This window comes from Ostrinia furnacalis, unplaced genomic scaffold (genome assembly GCF_004193835.3).
Source record: "Ostrinia furnacalis isolate ACB-3 unplaced genomic scaffold, ASM419383v2 OfSCF0322, whole genome shotgun sequence".
In the NCBI taxonomy this organism is placed as follows: Eukaryota; Metazoa; Arthropoda; class Insecta; order Lepidoptera; family Crambidae; genus Ostrinia; species Ostrinia furnacalis.
Genome location: NW_021130561.1, coordinates 293,192 through 316,400, shown reverse-complemented (window position 1 = coordinate 316,400; position 23,209 = coordinate 293,192). Strand labels below are relative to the sequence as shown.

General features: G+C 39.3%; 2 protein-coding genes across 2 annotated transcripts in view; one reads left to right on the top strand and one right to left on the bottom strand.

Moving 5' to 3' along the window:
- LOC114360672 (neuroendocrine convertase 1) overlaps positions 1-3,166 on the bottom strand; it is a 33,027-nt gene extending 29,861 nt beyond the window's left edge. The window contains exon 1 of the mRNA XM_028315435.1: positions 2,850-3,166. Coding sequence (XP_028171236.1) covers positions 2,850-3,071 — 222 coding nt within the window. The 5' untranslated portion in view covers positions 3,072-3,166. The remainder of the gene's footprint in view (positions 1-2,849) is intronic.
- A 5,335-nt stretch (positions 3,167-8,501) lies between these two features.
- Positions 8,502-20,636, top strand: LOC114360577 (collagen and calcium-binding EGF domain-containing protein 1). Its single transcript, XM_028315318.1, has 10 exons — positions 8,502-8,648; positions 12,222-12,350; positions 13,812-13,960; positions 15,043-15,188; positions 16,683-16,836; positions 17,579-17,676; positions 18,097-18,266; positions 19,092-19,240; positions 19,854-19,951; positions 20,500-20,636. Exons 1-10 carry the CDS (start codon positions 8,509-8,511, stop codon positions 20,626-20,628), a joined length of 1,362 nt encoding a protein of 453 aa, XP_028171119.1. The 5' UTR covers positions 8,502-8,508; the 3' UTR covers positions 20,629-20,636.
- The last annotated feature ends 2,573 nt before the right edge of the window (positions 20,637-23,209 follow it).

Sequence of the window (23,209 nt, the reverse complement as noted above, 5' to 3'; positions counted from 1 at the left end):
TTTACCGATGACGGCATTATGCACAGTTGCACACATAAGTACATCATAAGTTTGAATATGACGATTAAGCAGCCATTTATAGCTTTATGTGCCTAATCGTGCATTTCTTGCGGTTATACAAAAAAAATGTTTTGCATACCTATTTATTTTATTAATCAAAAGTTGACGTACAATGCACTACAAACTACATAGTTTTATTTAATTTAGATAGTGCAAATGAATCGCAGAACTCTACCAACAGCTTTTTATGCGGGAATGTGAAATCAGACAGATAGATTAGGATGATAAGTCAAATGCAGTCACAATATGGCAATACGTATTTGTTTCGACAGAGCCGGATCAAGGGCAGAGGGCCTTTGCCTCTGGAGTTGTGATTTAAAAGAAATATTAATTGATGTTTGTTCGTCAAATTACAATACATAACATTTGGAATCAATTGAATTAAAGTACTAATAGACCAGCGAAGTGCCGTGTGGTGACGGCAGAGTAGAATACATTGTCACCAACCCCTACTCTTCCCGCGGGTGTCGTAAGAGGCGACTTAGGGACTACACATCAAACAGAGAACGGGCAGCAGCGCTCTCTGGAAAACATCAATCTTTTAAACTGCGATCTCCAACCCGCCTGCCAAGCGTGGGGATTATGGCAAAACCCTCCACTATAGTGGAGGAGGCTCATAGTCCAGCAGTGGACTGTAAAGGGCTGTTGATGAGACCAGCGCAGGTGTATTGAAATAAACAGAAAATAGCCAACCAGATAGAGACGTCTAACGTTTTCCAGTGGTTGTAAAGCTGTTATTTATTAATTAAACCGAAAACTTGAATCAAACTTCACCATAGATTTAAATTTCGACAAGCCTCTCTAATTTCTGTCCTTAAATAAAATCATTCATTCATAATTCCTATAAATGCCCTGAAAGGCATTTAAACTCTACTACATGAAATTTCTACTTAGAAAGACAGAAAGAAACATTTATTACGATGAACATCATCAAAAGTGAACTAAGCAGTCCCACCCTGTCGCAACAGCGATGCCCATCGCAATAGTACCCCACTCTTCATATGCCGTGGCCCACGGTGAGGCCACGATGCTTTTAGTGTGCCCCATGGTAAGTGGGAGACACAAGTAGACTGTGTAGAGTCCGGCCCTGTATTTTTATCAGTCCACTCGAGGTGCCCGGCGTCAGAGCTTTGATTTGCTGTTATCTGAAGCACGCATTCCTACACCTGATCTTAATTTAGGTTTTTGGGCACTCCATGATTTATTATTGAGCCTTATCGCCTAACTATGATATATCTATGATAATGTTAGTAGATAGTACAATATACCTACACAGCCTGTATTTCTAAAAAAACCGGCAAGAAAAAGTGCCCATGGTCCACCCAGGTGAACTAAGCAGGTGGACCATGACCAAACACTGTTTTTTCCAGTCACTCTTCTATCGAGAGGCTTTTGTGGTTTATAAAAAATCATGACTTTTGTGTAACTGATAGTTAATCAGTAAGTTGGATTTCAAAAAGCACTTTTTACATAACCCAACACTTCTGAAACTTTGACCCTTTACCATTCCTTCAGCAGAGAAGAAACAGCGCAAGAAATGCAGTCACTCTGAGTCAAAGTTTTTTGTTGACTAAGTATAACGTCCCTAAGGACGAAAGAGACAACCAATTTGGGCTCTGTTACTAGCCTGTCAAAACCATTTAATATGTATTTTGTAAGTTAAGAAGTCTTCAAGGCAAAAGGAAATATTTAATGAGGATATTTTAATTAGTCTTACAGAGACTTTGCCAAAGCCCACCACTGTATTAAGAGACAATAATGGAAGTTCCCTTAATGGACAGAATAGTGTTGTAATTTTCAGCCGAAATATATTTTTTGTCAAACATTCATTTATTTTGCAAGCAGGCTTTTAAAAAGCTCTTTTCTCTATTTTCCAGTATTAGTATAACCCTAACAATACTCGTAAATAACTAAAGTTTTATTGGAGACAAACGATACAAAAGTATTTAATACATTTTAATTTATTTATTACTCTCGTATGAATATTTGAACATGGTCTATTGAAAGTATATTAGTGAACTGTGTAGATAGAGGATTAAAAATTTTGTAAAAACACAATTTGTTGTTAGGTAATGAATTTACATGTCTTTGACCAACACTCATGTGTGTATATGCAAAATACTATGTTAATTATTCTTTTTACAACACGTAGTCTTCAATGAATGATAATGACTCGGCTGAAAATGCCGAATGCTTCAGTAAATATGCTAATAGTCATCTTAAGTTGAATCAAAATATACAGACTTGTATTTGAGGGGAATTTACATAATTATCAGTTAATAATAAAAGGTCAATCAGGTCATAGCAATAGGCTGTAGCGGTCGAGCTTCAGTTTGTTGTGTTGAGATCTTGAAAAATTCTTGACTGGTTTATGCAAATCCCTAAGGCTATAAATAGTTAGGTACCTACCTACTAACAATACTTATACATTCTTAAATTTAATTATGAACCTTTATTATAAAGAATGTACCCTTAATACCGGAATCTGTTATTTGAAATAACTAAAAAACTTTATTTATCTATCAAATGTCTTTTCACTATGCGGGTTTAAATATTATTTGGACATTTATAAATTAATTATTATACTTTTTGGGAGTTTAGTACCTAGCAAAAAATAGGTAATTTATCAAAGTCTGATTCCATAAATAATCATTTGGAACAAAGCAAAGATCAACAACTGCTTCTAAAGGACTAAAAATAATACTAGAATCTAGGTCCTGCAGCAACCCCAACCCTCAACCACTGCATCCCCTATTCACATTAATTAGGTGCAAAAGAAAATTACTTACCCGGCCACCATAAATGTATCCAAGTTCCAGAGCAACCAGCTGAGCCACATCCTCGTCCCCATCCACGACCACCGTCCACTCGTTGACGAACTGCTTGGTGTGTTCCATCCCATCGTGCACTCCGTGGTACTTATGCTTTCCTGGTACCCAAGCGTTAGATTCGAATGAAGAAAATGTTAGCGCGGCATTAAAATTAACTAGACAAATTAGGTAAAATAACATCTTTGTAAAAAATCAAAATTGTTTTCGGTCTAACTTTTCATCTAGACTTTCCTCCAGTCTAGGGGACGTGTTTTTCACAGCCGGCGTGTCACCCGACTGAAGATGCCGCTACGTTCGCGCGCCATTTTCATTCATTTCCAATTTTCTATCGGAACAAGATTAATTTTCAGTTACATTGGACTTAAACGGCTCTGTACCTAAATTAGCGTAAGCAATTCGAGTTATTTTCAAATTAAATTCGACCTTCGCAAATGTAAAAACATTAAATAATGGAATATTTAAATAGCGTTAGTAATCATGTCACCTGTCTGGTAACTGCAAAAACTTTTGCTTGTTAATATTCAAGATTAACAAGCTTTTACCTGTGACTTCGGCGAATTTTAATTACATTATGATTCTGGAATAATACCCAGTGGGGAAAAGAAGAGCTTTATTCATATGAGAGATAGAATTTTCTGAATTTGATCCGTAGAACATTTATTTGACGATTGTGGCTCTTACACGCAAATATTTATGTACGTTCATAGCTACATGTAAACTTTTTGTAACACATGTTAGCATTTGTGAATGGTGGAGATATTTCGGAGACACTTTGAACAAAATGTTGCATTTGGAAAAGTATGATAGTAAACTTAACAACAAATTAATTTACTCTCTCGACAATTATAATAATTGATGCGACAGTAGAATAGGTCAACGACCCATGCTTATTTTAAAAATAAAATCTGTTTTTCATGTTCACTCAGTCGATCACTGCTCGTACTAATTTAAAAAGAATAAACGGAAAGTAATACCTACCTTAATATTAAGTTTTTGTGCCTTTGTAGAGACTTCCATTGGTGTAAATGTGAGAAACATTTTATTTTTGGAGCTGTTTCGAGCTTGGTTCAAACCGATGAATAAATTAGGTATTTATTTTACCTTGTTAGATATCGATTGGTTGTAGGTAACGATTAAAAATTCGTCAGTTACTTTAAAACAAGACACAGTTTTGGTATTTTGGTGACGCAGTAGGCTACTATGTAAAGTCTTTATATGTGCATAATCTGAACGAAGCCCAATACTAAATACCTCGTCAGTCATAAGTTCTGTGTCTGTCCTATAATCATCGTCATCACCAGGTCAGTCTCAACTGCAGAAGGTTTTAACAAATAAATAAATTTAAATTGGAATTTGAGGAAGATCCTCTCTAATAAACTAAATAGAACTTTGCTTTCACTCTTGTATTATTTTACGTACTTTGATTTCAAAGAATAATTATCGCATACGAATTATTGCGAGCTTTGACGTCATCCAGTACAAAACTTGCTGAACTAGAGCCGTATTCGAAATCGAATCTTTTATCAAGGAGACATGGTTCAAATTCGAGGAGAAATATTTTCATTATCTAACGGAAACTGTAATATGATAAAGTGGAGTATATTAATATTATTAATCAATGAACTTGCAACACTGCGGCCTACTTCACTTTCTGTTTAATTAACTCATACATTTTCCCTGATTTTAACACTTTTTTGTTAAATTGGTAAATATTGGTAAATAAGGACACTAACATAAAGGTAAACACTAGAATCTTGTAATAGACTATGGCGATGACCGTGTTTTTATATGGAGTTTGAGAGATTTTTGGCGTCTGTCAGGGTTTGGGGTGAGATGGTGTAACCCGGCCCAAGTTGTCATACAGAAGAGCAGTCTCATTCTAACACAAGTTTTACAAACTTAAAAGGATGAGACTCACAATATCATTGTTAAGACTTTTATCGATAAATAAATAATTTTAAATTTTTTGAATTTTTTTTTTGAATAGAACAAAATACTTTGTCTGATGTTTTGTTCAATTTTACCATTTACACGACCGAAATCGGCAAAGTCAAGCAATATTGTAACTCATTAATCCTAACTATGGTTGTACTGAAACAAGGAAAAGACCTAGAATCCAGGATTTCTTCTGTCTGGATCGAGATACTAATTCAATAATTGGAGCTTAAGCTTCTTCTGGCCAAATCGTCATAAACTTAAAGTCTACATATAATAGTTCGTTCGTTCGTTCGTTTCAGCCAAATGACGTCCACTGCTGTTGTAGTTCTTCTATTGTTTGAACTTCCATTAAGTACACCAGTTCTTTAGCTCGTTCCCAGACGTAAAAATCTAACGGAGTTAGGTCTGGGGAACGTACAGGCATATACAGTGGTATAGGGCCATCTCTTCCAATCCACGAATAGAAAACGCCTTTGTAGTAATAAAAAAAAGAGAAATAAGCCTGCATACGACCACAGTCGAAATTAGAAGAAGATGTCGTGAGTGTATACGTTGCCGAGGCGTACATCAACAAAATTTGTAATAATAAACGATCAAAATAATTATTTTCGTCTTTAATTTCAAGAAATCCACATTGAAAAACGATAGGGAAAAGGTTTTTACATTGCATAAGATAAATATTTTTTACCTGTAGGTATTTAACGTGCTATTCACATAATTTACACAAAAAGGGGCTATAAACACAAATTTCGCAAATCAGTCTGAGTAGAGTCAATGCACTAATTTAAGGAATTTGTGAAGTTGTTGTTATTATTTAAACAAGATTAGTATACCGTTTGAATGGGGATAGACTAGAGAAGTTTTGATAAAATCCGAAGATCGCAATCTCTTTTAAAAAAAAAATTATAGCTATGTAAACTGAAATGTTCAGTTCATTTTTAACTTTTCGGAAAACTTCAAAGCTGAATTAAAAAAAAAACTAAATGATGTTTGCCAGTAAATGTAGATTTATGCAACCCTACATCAATGCACGTCAAAACAAAATATTACTTTGAGGCTACGTCTAGTAGTTTTTTTTTAAATCGAAATTAAATGATGCGATTTGGGTATTTTGATGAAATTACTAAAAAAATTAATATAAAAGTAGCCGCCTGGCATGGAACGTGTTATGGGGGCTGAAAATATAGGAAATGACCCATTCTATCCGCCAAATCATTTTGGCACACGATGCGCCAAACACCCTGTATAATAGTACATAATCGTAAATCCTTTTCAGGGCTCTAGTATGTCCCAATAAAGCTAGATTGCTATGCTGCCTCTTAGGCAAAACATATTGGACAGTATACATAAATTATCAGATAATCTATCTGGCAGTTCTGACAGCCACCACCTCTAAACTGCAACTACATACTCGTAAAAACTACAAGCGCTTCCGCCATTATTTTTAGGCGCCATTGCACAAGAGTGTGTTACTGTGCCGGCGCGGGCGCAGTCGTAAACAGACGTTATAGCGGGCGGAGGTGGCCACGATTCATGAAGTTTGATAAAAAATATTAGCAATTAAAAATAAAAACTAAGTAGTTGTCCTTCGTTACCACAATATACTTCAGAAGCAAGCAATTACCTACTTCATCTAAAGTCACTTTTCATATTATCTTCTAAGGATTTTTATTAGGTATGAAATTTTATAATACACGAATAAAACTACTATTACTCTTAAACTAACTAATCTATCTTAACCGCTATAGTTTTCCCTGAAAGTTCATTAAAAGTAATATTATCATGATTTTTTTTCAGATTTTTCAAACTAACAGTTTAGTTTTTAGAGGGGGGGGGGACGTTATTTTACAGCAATAAAATAAAATAACTAAACTCTGACATTTTCTAGCTCTACTGCTCTTTGCTCTACTCTACGGGTGATATTCTTGAAGCCCATCAAGACGCATTCAAAGATATTAGTTAAAATGATGTACTGGTACCAAATCTTAGAGGTAATTTAGCCAGTTCGTCTGTGGTTGAAGATTCAAAGTGAAGCTCATTTCCACCTTCGGCCTGATTATTATTCATCAGGTGAGAAGATGGCCAATAGTTTGGTTTTGGTTAAAAGAAATATAACCCGAAATACAAAAGAAGTCTCTGTACAATATGAACAGATGGGCACCTCGTGCGTTAAACGAATCGTCCCTGAAGTCCAAAATATCGACTACCCTACGCAATACTGGATGAAGGCTATTTTTATTTTAGCATTGGTAATTTACACTCTATCGATATCTATTTTCTGCACTAGAGAAGTATGAGTAACATTCATAAGAATCCACAAGTCTACTGGGAATATCGTGTGCGTGAGTAATGTATGAAGTACTAAATCAAACCACAAGAAGGGATATTAAATACATACATATTTTATTCAGTACCTACTTAGGTACTTTCCAAGGCTCGTCCCAAATAGCTTGCCCTACCACCACTTAGGGACAACATAAGGTCTGAAGCTGAAAAGAAGAGGCGGAAGAAACTCAGTCACCTTTGTCAGTCTCTTTTTCAATCATATTTAAAAATGCACATGACGTTATACCTTTTTAGTCAATCAGAATGCCGTTATCTCTTTCTAATGTAAGCTATCTTTGTTATCACAGCCTTCTACTTCCGTTATAAACAAAAGCATAAATATCCCTTGATGATAAGGATTGCGATTGCGGTACAAATTCTTTTGCTTAGACCTTCTTTTCGTAAGTATTGGAGATGTATGTAAATATAGGTATAAGGTGTTCCTGCAAATTAGTCAAAAGTCACAAACAAAAAACGTTATGGATCAAACACAATAAGACGTAAAATATTTCCATTTCCCAAGTATTTTTCCATAAGAATAGCCAATGTTACTAATAAAATAAAGTCTCCTATGACCCAGAGCATTTAAATGGCTGTTATCTATTTATCTACACAATAAATCTCACTAACAAACAAAGGCATTCCTTACTAATAAATATTAACGAGGCACCACCAGTACGCCTGTTGAATCAGATGCGTTTGTGCACTTGCACTGGCTACTTAATTAATACTAGCTGCATTACGCACTGGTTAGGATGCAGCTGGGCAGCGGATTCGTTCGACGATATACAGGCTGTTCGAAGAAATAGATTTTAATACTGTTGTTAATTTTGTGATTTCTTAAAGAACCTTTAATGCAATTATTTACTTTGACTTCTTTGCCTATTCGAAATTCATAGGAATTCTCTTCCAGCTCCAATCTTTTCTCACTCCTGTAAAACCATGGTGTTTTTAAATCACGGTAGATATAATTATCTTGATCTATTGAGTAGACTTGCTGAATCGGTGAATTTCATATTTTTTCCACCATGTCAGATTCATGTTTATAGTTACCCATTTACCTACCTATTCTATTTCAAATTAATCTCATGCAAAGAACGGCATTTCTTATTTTCAAGATACAGGAACGTGCAGATTAATAATTGATAATCAAAAGTAAACCTATGCTGAAAGAATCGCCATAATTAACACATTTTAAGTTTTTAACGTGCAACAGCCATCTACTTCTAAAATAATAAAAGACTCTTTACTTATGCAAGCATGATGAACTCTATGTTGTATTGGTAAAAGAAACACACCCTGTATTACAATGCGCTGTCAAAGCACAGTTGCGCGGGCGCAGCGCTCAGTCGCGATGCGTGCGCCGCCCGGCCCCGTGGCCTGCCTCTTGGTGGGCGCCGCCCTAGCGCACGCCGCCCTAGGTGCACTAGCCGCCCTAGGTACACTAGCCGCCCCAGGGTACCACCCCGAGGAGTACGAAGAGGCGATTGATGTGTGAGTGGGTGTGCAGTGCTTTTTTAATCAGATAAAAAATGTGTTCGTGATATTTTTTTACGTTGAAGATAATAAGAGTGTGCATATTCCATGGGATAATTAACTGTGGTATCGTAATAATTACTTGCAATAATGGTGGAAGAAAAATTTTCTTATTTTATTTTAGTTACTAATTTTATTTTATTCGGAAAACAAACAGCTTATAAATACATAAATTGCATAGATACAATGTAGTTGATCAAAGCCTATAGTTTAACCTCTATGTAAGTGTAACTAATCAATAGTATGTAAAAGTCAATCCTACCATCAATAGGAAGAATTTGAAAAAACTTCAAGGCAGATTAGAAGTTATACAGTACCATTTACGTCCTACATCGCTCCTTTGAGTCCCGGGACAAATACTGTGTGAATTGTTAGAAACACAGGCATTTGTTTGTGAGTCATAAATAATGCAAATGTTATTACATTTCAAACGGGATCTTCGTTAATGAAATAAAGATAAACTATATTACATCGATGATTTGAAAATAAAAAACTTACTTCACTATCTATCGCTGCTGTTTCCATAGCAAACGATATGCTATTTCAATAGTAAACGATATGTTACTCATATAGGTCAGTATAGTTGGTATAGTGGCGATCGAATGTTAGTTTATCGGCTATCACTCAACTCTGACTTCGTAGAAATGTGGCCAAGGACGATGAATCACTATCAATCGGTTTCTTACTAAGATCCTACTAATTTTTAAAGCAGTTGAATCTTTCGCATTACGCATACCATTTGCACTAATGGAACAGGAATTCTTTAAGTTATGCGTTTTTGTATGAGAGTTGAAAATCTAATTAGAAGATAAATATTTTTGAAAGAAAATCGATAGATATAACCCAGCAGTTTTAATTTAATTTAACGTTAATTTTAATATGATCATCTCTATTAAAGATGACCAATCTTGACTGTAGCTAATCAAATACATCAAAAGCTTAGCAACGCGGATATTTTGGTCCAGAAAGCTGTATCCTGTCCCGTGCATATGCCAAGCAGTAAAATTACACTAATTTATTACAAAATTAATGTGCATCTTAATTATTTATTAATCCAAGACGTTTACTATATTTACAAGGGTACGGTAAAATAAACAATATCAATAATAATAAATGTTTCCTTCGTAGTGTTGTTCTTGCTGGCTCTAGATAAAGCTTTTCGATATTTAAAGAATAAGTAAACTAAGATTTTTTATTCTTAAAATATCAATGAGGGTTCCTCGTACGATCTATGCCTACAAATCAGCTTATTATGCAAGTGGAAGTGTGGTCTTTGATTCGATAAATAATGATTGCTTTGCTACACCCTCGTCCCTCAATCATGATCTTCTTATTTTCGTGTCGACAACAAACCTACACAGTGTAAGCCCAATACTCCGCCACAAGAGTGGCGTAGTCAGCAGCACTCATCAAATCCTCCTGAGGCTGAGTGCAGTTGCTTGGGCACTCAGGGGACGACATCAGGTGCTTTATCGACTGGGGAACAAAACCGCACCTGCACTCCGTGTTTAAGCCATCCAAGAATCCCCACCTGACCAGATTGTCCTTACTACGGCCAACTAAGCCAGGGGAGCTCATGTCCAGGTGGAGGACTCTCAGACATAGGGACAAAAGGGCAGGGGAGATCAGCTCTCTCGCGCCATAACCTGCATCTCTCTTTTGACCGATCGTCATGAAGGAGAGGGGACACACTTTTTACGAAATTGCTTCGGCTTTTTAGCCTTTGAGGCACAGGGTCAGGCTCAGTCATGATAATAATTGCGCAATTAAATTACAATTTCTACAACCAAACAAGAACTTCCTATCAACTTTATCGAACGACACAAAAATAAGTGCAAAGGTCAATGACAGCTCGATTACTGAGAACAAAATGCATTCATACCGTACAATCGCGGGTGCTTGTGTGAACTATCGCGCGCGGACAGTCGATTTCTTTCAAGATAGGCCCTAGTGTTCATATGTAATCGTTGTTCTTGCTGAAAGCACAAGGCGTTTCTTAACTAATTTGGAAAAACTGTCTTAGAAAATTGCAGACATAGCCCAACAGATTAGCAAGCTGAAGTGGCAATGGGAAGGGCGCGGCCGATGGGCAGCATGGTTCTGGAGAGGAGGCCTCGTATCGGAAAGCGCAGCGTAGGACGTCCACCCACAAGGTGGAGCGACGTCCTCATAAAGGTAGATGCAGGCCGCCACCAACCGGCCATTGTGGAAATCATTGGGTAGGCCTATGTTCAGCAGTGGACGTCTTATGGCTGAAAATGTTGATGATGATGGTCTTAGAAAAACATCAGTCAAGCGAACTGAAGCATGTCTGATGAAAGGACTAAAAGTGCGATTATAATGTTGTTCATGTTTTCATCCTTTGTTACTACTTTTTAAGCAAATAAATTATTTTCTATTTCTATTGGAAGGTCTGTATGAGTAAGCGATGATGGAGTAGGATAGAGCGAATTTCTAAGTTATCGCCGGGGTTAATATACCCCAGAATGTTCTGGTGCCCCAAGGATTTTAAACTACTGATTCAAAAATGACAGTTGATGGTAGGTACTCACTCATGAGCTATGATACCAATCGCGTATCGTTACATGTCAGGCAGGAGCCAGCCCTCCCTAAAAATACCCTTGTCCGACAATGCTTATTCTCGGAGATTCGATTCCTGATCTTCTATAATATAAAATTTGCAAAATTCAACCCTTAAGGGGTCCGCGTATGAAGTCGCGGTCGGCCGCTAGTTCTACTAACTACTTAAATGGCCAGAACCTCAGCTAATTGGTGATCTTGAACCTCATTGAAGTTAAATCTTTATTTTGAAACCATGATAATATGCTACTACATGTTATAATTAAGTAGGTCAGATGTCACTTATCAAAATATACGATGTGGCGTCTGATAACATAAAAGTTCCCTGAAGTTTGCGGAGTATAAGATTGCGTAAACTTAATTACGCCTAGCTAATTAAAAGAGACGACTATAATTTATTTTAATTTACTAGGTATCGTAAATATAGAAAATGAGGAGACATGTTCAAACGACTCGTGGAAACTTCCTAGATTCCTATGTCAATAAAGGTAGTAAGTACGTACTCATAGGTACGCTAACAATCAATATTGATACATTAAAGTAATTGGACAGTAAAAATATAAAGTGGTAGATTACAAATAAATAGGCCTGCATTCAGCGCCTTCCTGCAAACTTTATCAGGTCGTCGGTCCACTTTGTGGGTGGACGTCTCACGCTGCGTTTTACGGTACGTGGCCTCCACTCCAGAACCTTGCTGCACCATCGGCCGTCAGTTCTGTGTACTATGTGCCCTGCGACCTGCCTATTGCCACTTCAGCTTGCTAATCCGTCGGGCTATGTCAGTTACTTTAGTTCGTTTACGGATCTCCTCATTTCTGATTAGATCTCGTAAAGAAACACCGAGCATAGCCCTGTGAATGACAGCGGGAAAAGTTGCGGACAAAAGTGAACATTTGGAGACGCAATTATAAGCCTTAGAGCCCTATCGTTAACATGCTTATTACATTGCAGGCTGGACTACCGGAGCGTGTGCCCTACAGACCAGGTCCTGCGCACTAGAGACACCTGTCAACTGAACGGGGCCGAAGTCCCCTGCATCAGACTGCGGTGCTGTGACACACACAGATACGTTTCCGGGAGGTAAGTGTGGTTAATAGTTCCAGACATTTATCATTTGTGTGTCCCCCTATCTAAACGTAATGGAACAGACTCTACTTAATACACGTGAATTAAAATGCTCCTTTGAATAAGGTGATATTACTTTTAGACTCCTATAATTCAGCCGAAGATGGCTGTATGCTGCGTATTTAGCGATTCCCTTGAATGAATTCAGCTTATTTGTCTTTGAATTTGAATCAAAATCCAATGTTCACATCTGCATCAGCAATTTTGATATCTTTGCTAAATAATCTTCTATATATATAAAAATGAAACCCGTTTCGCGTTGTCACGGCATCACGTGTGAACGGCTGAACCGATTTCGATAATTCTTTTTTTTAAATGTTTGTGGAAGTCCAAGGATGGTTCTTACGGAAAAAAATATTAAGAAAATCTCTACGCTAAGGCGGTACGAAGTTCGCCGGGTCAGCTAGTAATATATAGTAACGATGTAATTCACCTACAAGTTACAACGTGCCGTATCTTTCTATCGGTTTCTTAAGATACGGTGGGGTCACAAAAATCAAAATCAAAATCAAAATCAAAATCAAAATCAAAATCAAAAATATTTATTCAGTTTAGACCACAAGTGGCACTTATGAACGTCAATAGAAAATAATAAAAAAAGAAAAAGGTAGCCCTTATGGGGCACTTTACATGTCTCCTTATCTTTTGGGCCCTACCAGCGCTTCGAGACAAACATATGGCAAGTGCTGAGAAGAAACGCCGGAACAAACTCAGAATAAATACATGGAAAGTAGGGTCGCCAATCTCGCGAGTCGAGCGACAACTTATACTTTCCTAGTCAAACACCTCCTGATAGCGGAAAAAATACCTTTCCAGAGTGACACCCCCACCTGGTATTACCTCCAAGTGTTAATATCATCTCCCGAACCCGCCAGCGTGGGAACTCGGGAGTGTAGGCCAAATTTCCAATTTCCTCTGATCCCCACCCAAGTCCGTTAATTGAAGCTTGAGCAACTGTGCGAGGTTGATTACGATGATGATGACGGTGTTGCCGTATATCCCAGATGTACTTGTCCCCAAGTCGATGGATGATGGATCCTTGCAGCATCATGATGATGATGGTGTTGCCATATTCCAGATGCATCCCCAATTCGATGGATCCATGCAGCCTCCGTCTATGCGAGCAGGGCTGATTATGATGATGAAGGTGTTGCCATATTCCAGATGCATCCCCAACTTGATGGATCCTTGCAGCCTGCGCCTATACGAGCAGGGCTGATTATGGTGGTGCTGGTGTTGCCATATTCCAGATGCATCCCCAATTCGATGGATCCATGCAGCCTCCGTCTATGCGAGCAGGGCTGATCATGGTGGTGTTACCATATTTCAGATGCATCCCCAATTCGATGGATCCTTGCAGCCTGCGCCTGTACGAGAAGGGCTGATTATGATGATGATGCTGTTGCCATATTTCAGATGCATCCCCAATTCGATGGACCCATGCAGCCTCCGTCTGTGCGAGCAGGCGTGCGAGGTGCGCGGCGAGCGGCTATGGTGCTCCTGCCACAAAGGCTTCCAGTTCCACGAGGCCAACTACTTGAAGAAGCAGCAGCCTTACTGCGTTGGTATGTTACTGGTCTTTTTAGGGCACCGTGTCCATCGTTTCAGCCACAGGACGTCCACTGCTGAACATAGGCCTCCCCCAATGACTTCCACATCGCACGGTTGGTAGCGGCCTGCATCCAGCGCCTCCTGCTTTTATCAGGTCGTGGGTCCACCTTGTGGGTGGACGTCGCACCGTGTCCAAAAGGTATCAAAGGGAAGCGGAGGATTTAATAGGAATATTTATGAAATCTTGCGCTGTTTGTTAGCTAGCTGTCGTCTTTCGAGACCCCCATACAAAAGACCGCTACCAACCGGGCAACATGGAAAGCATTGGGGGAGGCCTATGTTTAGCAGTGGACGTCCTATGGCTGAGATGATGATGATACAAAACACGTGTTTAGGCAGCGACAGACACGTTCTGCAGCTCATATTGCCAGGGTAATGTGTGACCTCAGTTGTTTTAACTCAAACAATTGAACAGAAGAGTTAGCAATCATACTAGTCTTTTATTTTTATTGCTACTGGTCTAAAGAAATGAACTTAAGTTCAAAGACTTACTTTAATTTACTTGGTAGCCAGAAATGTTTTCAAACAACATGTCTACACTAAGCACGCCCTTATGTAAACTTCCGCGATTCGTGCATTCGCCTAAAATAAACAGCTTTAAGCTGAGCTTGAAGTGTTTATATAAAGCTACGATCCTTGGAATTAGCTCCAGATAAAATTAAGTCAAAATGTTGGTTTATTAACTAACTCCATCTTGAGTGGGGATAGATTTAGTTTTACATTCACGATCTTCGGTATTGATTACTCATAATAATATTGTCACTGAATAAAATGGAATCAAATACAATATTGAGGACATTTTCATCAGGCAGGCAAAAATTTGGCCGGCCTAGGTAATTTCCTCCCTAGGTTGCTGTCTCCTCTTTCATACAAAAATTGTGTAATCGTTTTCGGTTTTTATAAAACATCAGCTGCTGAAACCCAATCCTAATAGCCCACACTCTGACATGGTTGGATTAAGTCCATTCCATGTTTCTTTATATTAATGACCAGTCTTCAAATAAGCTCGCAATATTAAAAAAAAACAACATTGCAGACGTAGACGAGTGCGCCACAGACAACGGCGGTTGCGAGCAGCGCTGCATCAACGACATCGGCGGCCATCACTGCGCGTGCGCCGCTCCGCTCACACTCGCGCGGGACGGACGCGCCTGCGAGCGGCCCGTGCCTATCGTTATACCAGTGAGTCTACCTACCCCTCAGATCATAGATAAGATAAGATATAGATAGATAAGATAATCATTTATTGTCTTTTCTGTGTAAGTACATTGGTTGTTAATAATTAACTTTTAAAAAAAATAAAACCGACTTCAAATGCGTGAACACAAAAAAAAACTAAAAATTAAAAATATTGCGTATAAAAAAGTTCATCCCCAATTTTCCACCCTTGGGGGTGAAATATTTTCTTCAAATTCGCATGAAACCACCCTTTTGATAATACCTATTCAACAAAAAATAATCGTTCAAATTGATTTATAATCGGCGGAGATATTGCGTATAAAAAAGTTCATCCCCAATTTTCCACCCTTGGGGGTTGTTTTTTCTATTATTAAATTTAAATGGGACCACCCTTGAGGTATTACCTATAAGCCGAAAAAAGATTTGTTCAAATCGGTTCATAATTGGCGGAGTTATCGCGTAACAAACATAGAAAAAAAAAACATACGGGTCGAATTGAGAACCTCCTCCTTTTTTGAAGTCGGTTGAAAATAATACATGCATGTCAAGGTATCAACAGAATTGTCCATTTCGGACGTACAATATTTGGTAGTATACATTATTACATTAATTGGATTTAATATCATTTACATGTCAATTTTACAGTTGTTTACTTGTCATTAAAATTATTAATTGATTTCGGACGTATAATATTATAGTAGTCATAAATTATTACATTAATTGGATTTCATTTCATTTACATGTCAATTTTACAGTAGTTTACTTGTCATTACAATATTCATTGAGGTCATAAAAGCTATAGATAGAAGGGAGAACATGTAAATCGCGACTAACTTGGCTTCGCGGGCGATGTTCGTTTCTGGGCATATCGCGGAGTCACGCACCACGCCCCCGTTTCATATCTATTCCCTTCTATGATCTGAGACATGCCTTAGACAGTGTTCGTAGAGCTGATGGCCGTTGGGGCAGAAAACGGCAGGACGTAAGCAGGCCTCCCATAGCCTCCTAATGACGTCCACTGCTAGACAAAGGCCTCTGCCAAGGATTTCCACAACTACCGGTCCTGTGCTACCCGCGTCCAGGTACTTCCCGCGACCTTCACCAGATCATCGGTCCACCTAGTAGGAGGCCTGTCCACACTACGCCTTATTTGGCCCGTAGTCGCAACTCGCAAAACTTTTCTGCCCTAACCAGTAAGTTTACTCTTTCAGTAATAATGTATTAACATTAGCCTTCCCCAAAGAAGAGTACCAGAACTGACCCTATATTCTGAGATCCGAATCTATTCGACCCCTCAATAAAGTAACACCTTGATAAGCAACTAAAGACAACAATTATTATGTTAACAAAAATGACCAGTCTTGTAAAAATACATTTTAGACTCACCACGTGTAGGACATATCCAGAGACTTTCATTCCATCTGGATTTTTCATCAGTTTTTTGCAGCCTATTTCGACTATCATTTCTTGTAACTTCATTTGCTTCATCTTTCTCAGGAGCCACTGCCCCTGATCCGAGCCTCATCCAGGTGCTACGCCCCGTGCGACACGGTGTCCTGGCTCTCCAGGAGGGTGAAGCAGCTGAGCGACCAGCTCCGCACAACCGAGGAGGCTTTGAAGAAGATTATGGAACACCCTATGTTGAAGGAAGGTGGGTAATTCAGCTGCACGATGCATATTTCATCATTAAAAATAATTTGCACTCTACGAGAAAAAACGAGTGCTAGTAATTGGCAACCAAATTTTCAGAATGATGACACTGGAAAACCTTCTTCTAGTCGTGTCGACAACAAACCTATACAGTGTCAGCCCAAAATTCCGCTACAAGAGTGGCTAATCATTTGATAACATGCTAATTTTTTTTTTATAAATATAAATAATAATAAATAAATCTTTGGACACTTTTCACACAGCGCCAGCTAGCCCCAAAGTAAGCAACTTAATGCTTGTGTTATGGGTGCTAGCTTAACGGATATAGTACTTATATACTTTTTTTTTAAATACATACATATTATACATAGTAACACCCAGACCCGTCACAGAAATTAAAATTCACCATTTCAATTTCTGCCCGGCCGGGAATCGAACCCGGGACCTCTCGGCGTAGTAGTCCGTTCTGAACCACTACACCAAACGGCCGACAAATCATAATCATCTGATACTATGAAAACCATACTCTTAACATTGCTCTTTCTTGTTGAACGAGCAAACAGTTACAAACGCCACCAACAGATGGTGTTGTATGTATTTTAGCTCGCGGTTCGTAAAATAACTGGTACATACAGCATATTTTTTATCATTACTGAATATTAGATATGAAATTGGGGGGAGGGGGGGGGTGCTGTGGACGTCCTGTAGCTGAAATGAAGATGAATGTGAAATGCACCTTCCAGATGGTGATAGATTTGCAGAGGGAACAATGACGTACAGAGTGCTGGACGCTACTGCGCCGCTTGAAGGAGGATACTGCCGCTGTGAAAGAGGTCCGAGGGTTGGTAAATATGAATAAGAAAGACGAAAACGTATTCCAATACCCATTGATTTTTAATTTGAAGAAAAGAGAGACTTGTTACAAAATTTATAGATACTCCATGTATAGTGATGCAGCTGATCAGAGCTGTCAGAAAATAAAATCTGCTAATGACTTTAAATAAAAATTAGCCTATGCTAAAAAATATTACAAAAGCAACTCAAAAATGGGTATCATAGGCTGAGTTGCACCACCTAGCTTTGACCGTTATTAAGACGATAACCGGTGTTTTTGTATGGAGTTTGACAGATTTTTGACGTTTGTCAAAGTTAAAGTAAGATGGTGCAATCCAGCCATAGAATTTGTTTTGATTGCTGTGTATAAATTAAATCAAGCGATTTAAGTTCTGTGAGCAAATTATGCAATTAATGTTTATTTCAGGGTCCCGCTGGAGCGCCAGGCATGGAGGGCCCCAAAGGCGACGCCGGGCCCCGGGGCCCGCGAGGGGCTCGGGGCCCTCAAGGTTCCTTGGATCTGATGCTGTTACTGCTCGCTGATGTACGGCATGACATCAGGAACTTAGAGGGGAAGGTTTACAAAGATGGAGAACAGTTAGTATGATTTATCTACAAAGTACTTCAGATTTGAAAATAGCGCAGATAAGGTCTATGGTCTAAGGCCGGAAGGCGCAGCGTGGGACGTCCACTTACAAGGTGGATAGACGACATCGTAAAGGTAGCAGGGAAACGCTGGACGCAGGCCGCTACCAATCGATCAACGTGGAAAGCATTAGGGGAGGCCTATGTTCAGCAGTGGACGTCCAATGGCTGACATGATGATGATGAAGGTCTATTGCAGTTTCTGTGTAATTTCGACCTGTAAGCCTAGTAAGCGCGCCGTGATAACTTTTATCGACGTCAAAATGTATGGGCAAAATCGATAAAATAGCGTGATAACCAATTATCGCGGCGCACATTAAAATTTTAGGCTTACTGGTTAGAGTTATAGAAAGAGTTAAAATTAAGGATAAACGGGGATTCATATTACAATACACTCGTTTTATAGTAAAGTAAGTCCAGTTTACTTGGATCCACGTTCCACATGCTCCTGAGATCTATTTCTAGGATTTATAACATAGGTCAATCGTCATTCTCTTCATATGGTCTTTTCCACGATCTTTATTATGGTGTAGCAGTAGCGGTCCGCCCCGCCAAGCATCAGGGGGTGACAAAGTCGCGCAGATTAGTACTCACTGACGCATCTGCATGGCAAGGACGGTCGTGATGTCATGACAGGGGGGGGTGTCATTCTGGGGTGCCTTAGGCTATAAGTGCCGCCCCGGGTGCCAACCTATGCTACGCCGCCACTTGTAGTGTATGCACAATTGCACATCTCGTTTTCCTATAGCCTCATGACAATCTGGTAAACATTTCCAGGCCAGAACGCTTCAACCTGCAGAAAGCTTGGCGGCACCAGCGCAAGCAAGAACGCTTGGAGCGCGAGAAAAGTACTGAACAAGACCTGGAGGCCTACACCGCGCCGCCACTCGTCAAGGAGGTGGCTACGGTAGTCATCACACCGCAAGGTACCCTTTACTTTATCATCATGATTTCCAGGACGTCCATAGCTAAACATTTTTTTTATGGGACAGGAGGCAACCGAGCAAACGGATCACCTGATAAGTGATTACCTCCGTCCATAGACACCCACTGCTCAACTGCTTTTGTTAAGTTAGGAAATGCTTTGCGCACAACCACTGGTCTATGGGGATGACAAATGCACTATGTAGAACTCTCTTCGCCAGGGCCTAGCCACTTAAACCCGACGGAGCCCAATGACGGTGCCCACGACACAGGTTATTCCTAGTGTGGGACCCGCAGACAAAGCAATATAATGTTTACCGATTTAATTGTTACCAATTGTATTTGAAGGTGTATGCGTAAACGGTGTGTTTGCATAAATAAAATATTTGTATTTGTATTGTATTTGAAACGGAGCCACATTCGTCCGCAGTTTACTGATGAACTGCCTCCCCAATGATTTTGTGAAACTGAGCGTGACGTCATATTACAGTGCCTTACTGTATGTCTATGGAACGCTGCGTGAGGTTAACGTGTGAAGTGACTTCACGTAACAAGATAAGCTGGCTTGACGAAGACTTACTACAATTTGTTATCAAAATCATTTTGATTGTGCAGGTCAAACGGGCGACCTTTTCCGCACTGACGCTACCACCGACTGGTCCCTTGTGAAGGGAGAGACTGAACCACCGGAACTGCCATTAGGACTGACACAGGTAATTTGACAAATTATTTATAGCATAAACTTTTCAAAATAGTTATGAAAATAGATACATTGGTTTTTCTAACGATGGGGTTTTAGGGTCATAGCCTTTGTGCACAATGAGAGCTATCGTTTTTACATAACAATGGAGAAGTTTCGTAATGTTGAAAAAAAAATGGATCTGTCAACAGCACTGGACCAGGGGTGATTCACTGTTTGTACTCCAAATTAATGGCGTGAAGACATCGTTCAAATGGGGCGAAATATTTGTTATGCGCATCTTTAGGGCCCTGTAACATCTTTATTTGTAGAGATGTTTTCATGATTCTTTCACCAATATTATTGGTTTTACTTATATTTTCAAGTTATATTAATAGAAAAAAAATAGAAACTTCTCCATTAGCACTACTGGCGACTGACAGGAGAACCTAACTACAGTGGCGCCATCCTAGTGACTGCAAATGCGAGTTATCCTAGCGCTTCAGCCCTCACCAGTTGGCACTACTAGCAAGTGACAGTGACATTACAGAGGCGCCAACTGACGATATAAAATAATTCCAGGACATGACAGCAATGGACGAGAAGCTTCGCGAATTCTATATCCTGGCCAATACCACGCGGCCCGGCGACGCGGACGACGAGCCCGAGGAGCCAGGGGCTGACGACTCGGAGGACTACAACTTCTACTGACAATAAACCACCCCACCACAATGTTGTTTTTGATTTTAAACTTGACATTATTGGCAATAATTTTAAGGCACACCTTCTATAAAAGACCACGTGGTAAAAACACGATTATGTAGACAATGAACGGTTAGTTACTACTAGATTTACTTCGAATTAGTGACGTCATATTTCTTTAATTGCGCTCTCTAGGACCTGGGAGAATCGGTTTAAACTGCTCACAGAAGTATGTCTATTTATTGGTCTCGTTAATTGCCCCATTGTAAGTATTGTAACACACCAGACTTTACAAATAGAGTTCTATAAGACAACAACAGATGGCGCTGTACGTACTTTCATCGTGGTAGATTTTATTGTTTCCTGATTCTTATATAAAGTATTGATGATTAGTTCCTAAAAATGTCAAGAGATGGCGTTGTGTGTACCTTGAATCGCAGTATCACCTATTCTTCACCCTCTACAGCCTTGGCCAAAAGTATTGAGCACCCATGATATTTATTAATTTTGAAGGAATTATACATGTGTCTGAATCAAAACAGTTTTTAACAGTTTTATATTGTTTATTAACAACAAAAAAATAATACTTTGTTGGACCACCCTTTGCCTTAATTACTGCAGAAGTTATTTTTGGTAAAGATTGTACTAATTTATTACAATCGTCACATGTTAAAGCGTTCCACTCTTCCCGCAAGCGACGTTTTAGGTCTTCTTTTGTTTTTATTCAATGGCGCCGGACCTTGTCCTTCAATAGACCCCACAAATGCTCGAAGGGGTTCAGGTCTGGTGACTGGGCAGACCATTCAAGCAGCTCGATGTTATTGTCACTAAACCAAGCCATCGTTAGTGACAAGGTGCGTTATCCTGCTGGAATTTGACGCTATCCATGTTGGTGTCACCAAAAAGTGTTGTAAACGAGGGCAGAAGTGCGGATTCAAGAACGTTTATGTACTTTGTAGAGTCCATGCGTCCTTTACACACAAACATTTTCCCAACTCCTGCGGCGCTCATGCACCCCCAGACCATCACACTGCCGCCGCCATGTTTGACGGTAGGTACCTTACACTCCGGGGTAAATTCTTCGTCTACTCGACGACGGACAAATGTCACACCAGGTGTGCCAACAATCGTAAAGTAACGAAATTTTGTTAAGTGTTTTTCGGTCCAATATTTATTTTTACAAATATAGTTTTATAATATTATTGTCGCGTATTGTTAATACATGATATTGGCTAACTTACCTCAAAGTTTGATTCATCTGACCACACAATATTTTTCTAATCTTCCTCGGTAAAAGTTTGGTATTTTAAAGCCTACTCGTAACGAGCTGTTTTGGTCTTTACAGAAAGCCATGGCTTCTTTCTGGCTGTATAGCCCTTAAGCCCAGCTTCTTGGAGTCTTCTGCGAGTTGTTCTTGCAGAAATCGGCGTATTAATTTCAGCTGATAACTCAGCAGCGAGGTCGGAAGAAGATTTTTTATGATTTTTCAAAGACTAACAATACTACAGTGTCATAGCTAAACATCTCGAAACGTGTTTTATTGCACGTTGTGCCGTGAGTTTATGTTTCAAAACCTGTCAAAGAAAGGTTTTTATCAAATATCTTTGAGTATCTTTTATAGTTATCACGTATAAGCAGTATTTAGGGGGTGCTCAATACTTTTGGCCAAGGCTGTAGATATAAGTTAAAATGGTACACCACGTATACGAAACGCACCATAACTGGTTTTCAAGTCATTGAGACCTCTTTAGGATTTCTGTGAATTGAGAAAGCATATTTTTGTCACGGCACTGAGCTCGCGCTTTTACGCCAGTAAGACGCGTTGTTAAGTCCTTTATACTGTATTTTTTGTCTTCTTCCTGCTGACTTCGAGACCCACCATACTACTCTATTAATATTATAGCAAATTATATTTATACCGACATACAAGTACTGTGTATTTTAGATTCATTCAACATGCAACATTTGGGGTAGGAGAGGAGATAATATAACTATCGATATCGAGAATATGTCTAAAATTCCAAATTCCCACTTCCCACTTTTAGGATAAACGATAGAGGACTACCAAATATAACATGCTCTCTGTCCCATTATACAGTCCAAGCTAAGGTCAACTTTGATAAGGATCCTAAATAAAATATCATTTACCATAATGCATAAATCTTTAACTCATGATATAAGTGATACAGTATAATAAACTCTCTTGCCTTGCGTCAAGGTTCAACTTGCCACAGAAGGCTGATACTGGGCGGCGAGCCGCTTGAACTCGTTGCTCTTGGCGTTGTATTCCTTTGTGAATGGGTGCTCTGGGTGACTGTCGAGGAGCTGTGCTAGGTAGCGGCTGGAGACCTGCAATTTTAGAAAAATAACCCTAGATAAAGCCTGGTCCGTGAGCACGTAGAATTTTATCCAATGACCCCAAGCTACCCATCCTTATCGCTCGCGCGTAATTATGTTGCTGTTGCGCTCGCACACTCACTGCGGGCGCCCGTCGCACAGTCGCGACAGAAATATAATTACGCGCGAGCGATAAGGATGGGTAGCTTGGGGTCATTGGACAAAATTCTACGTGCTCACGGACCTGGCTTTA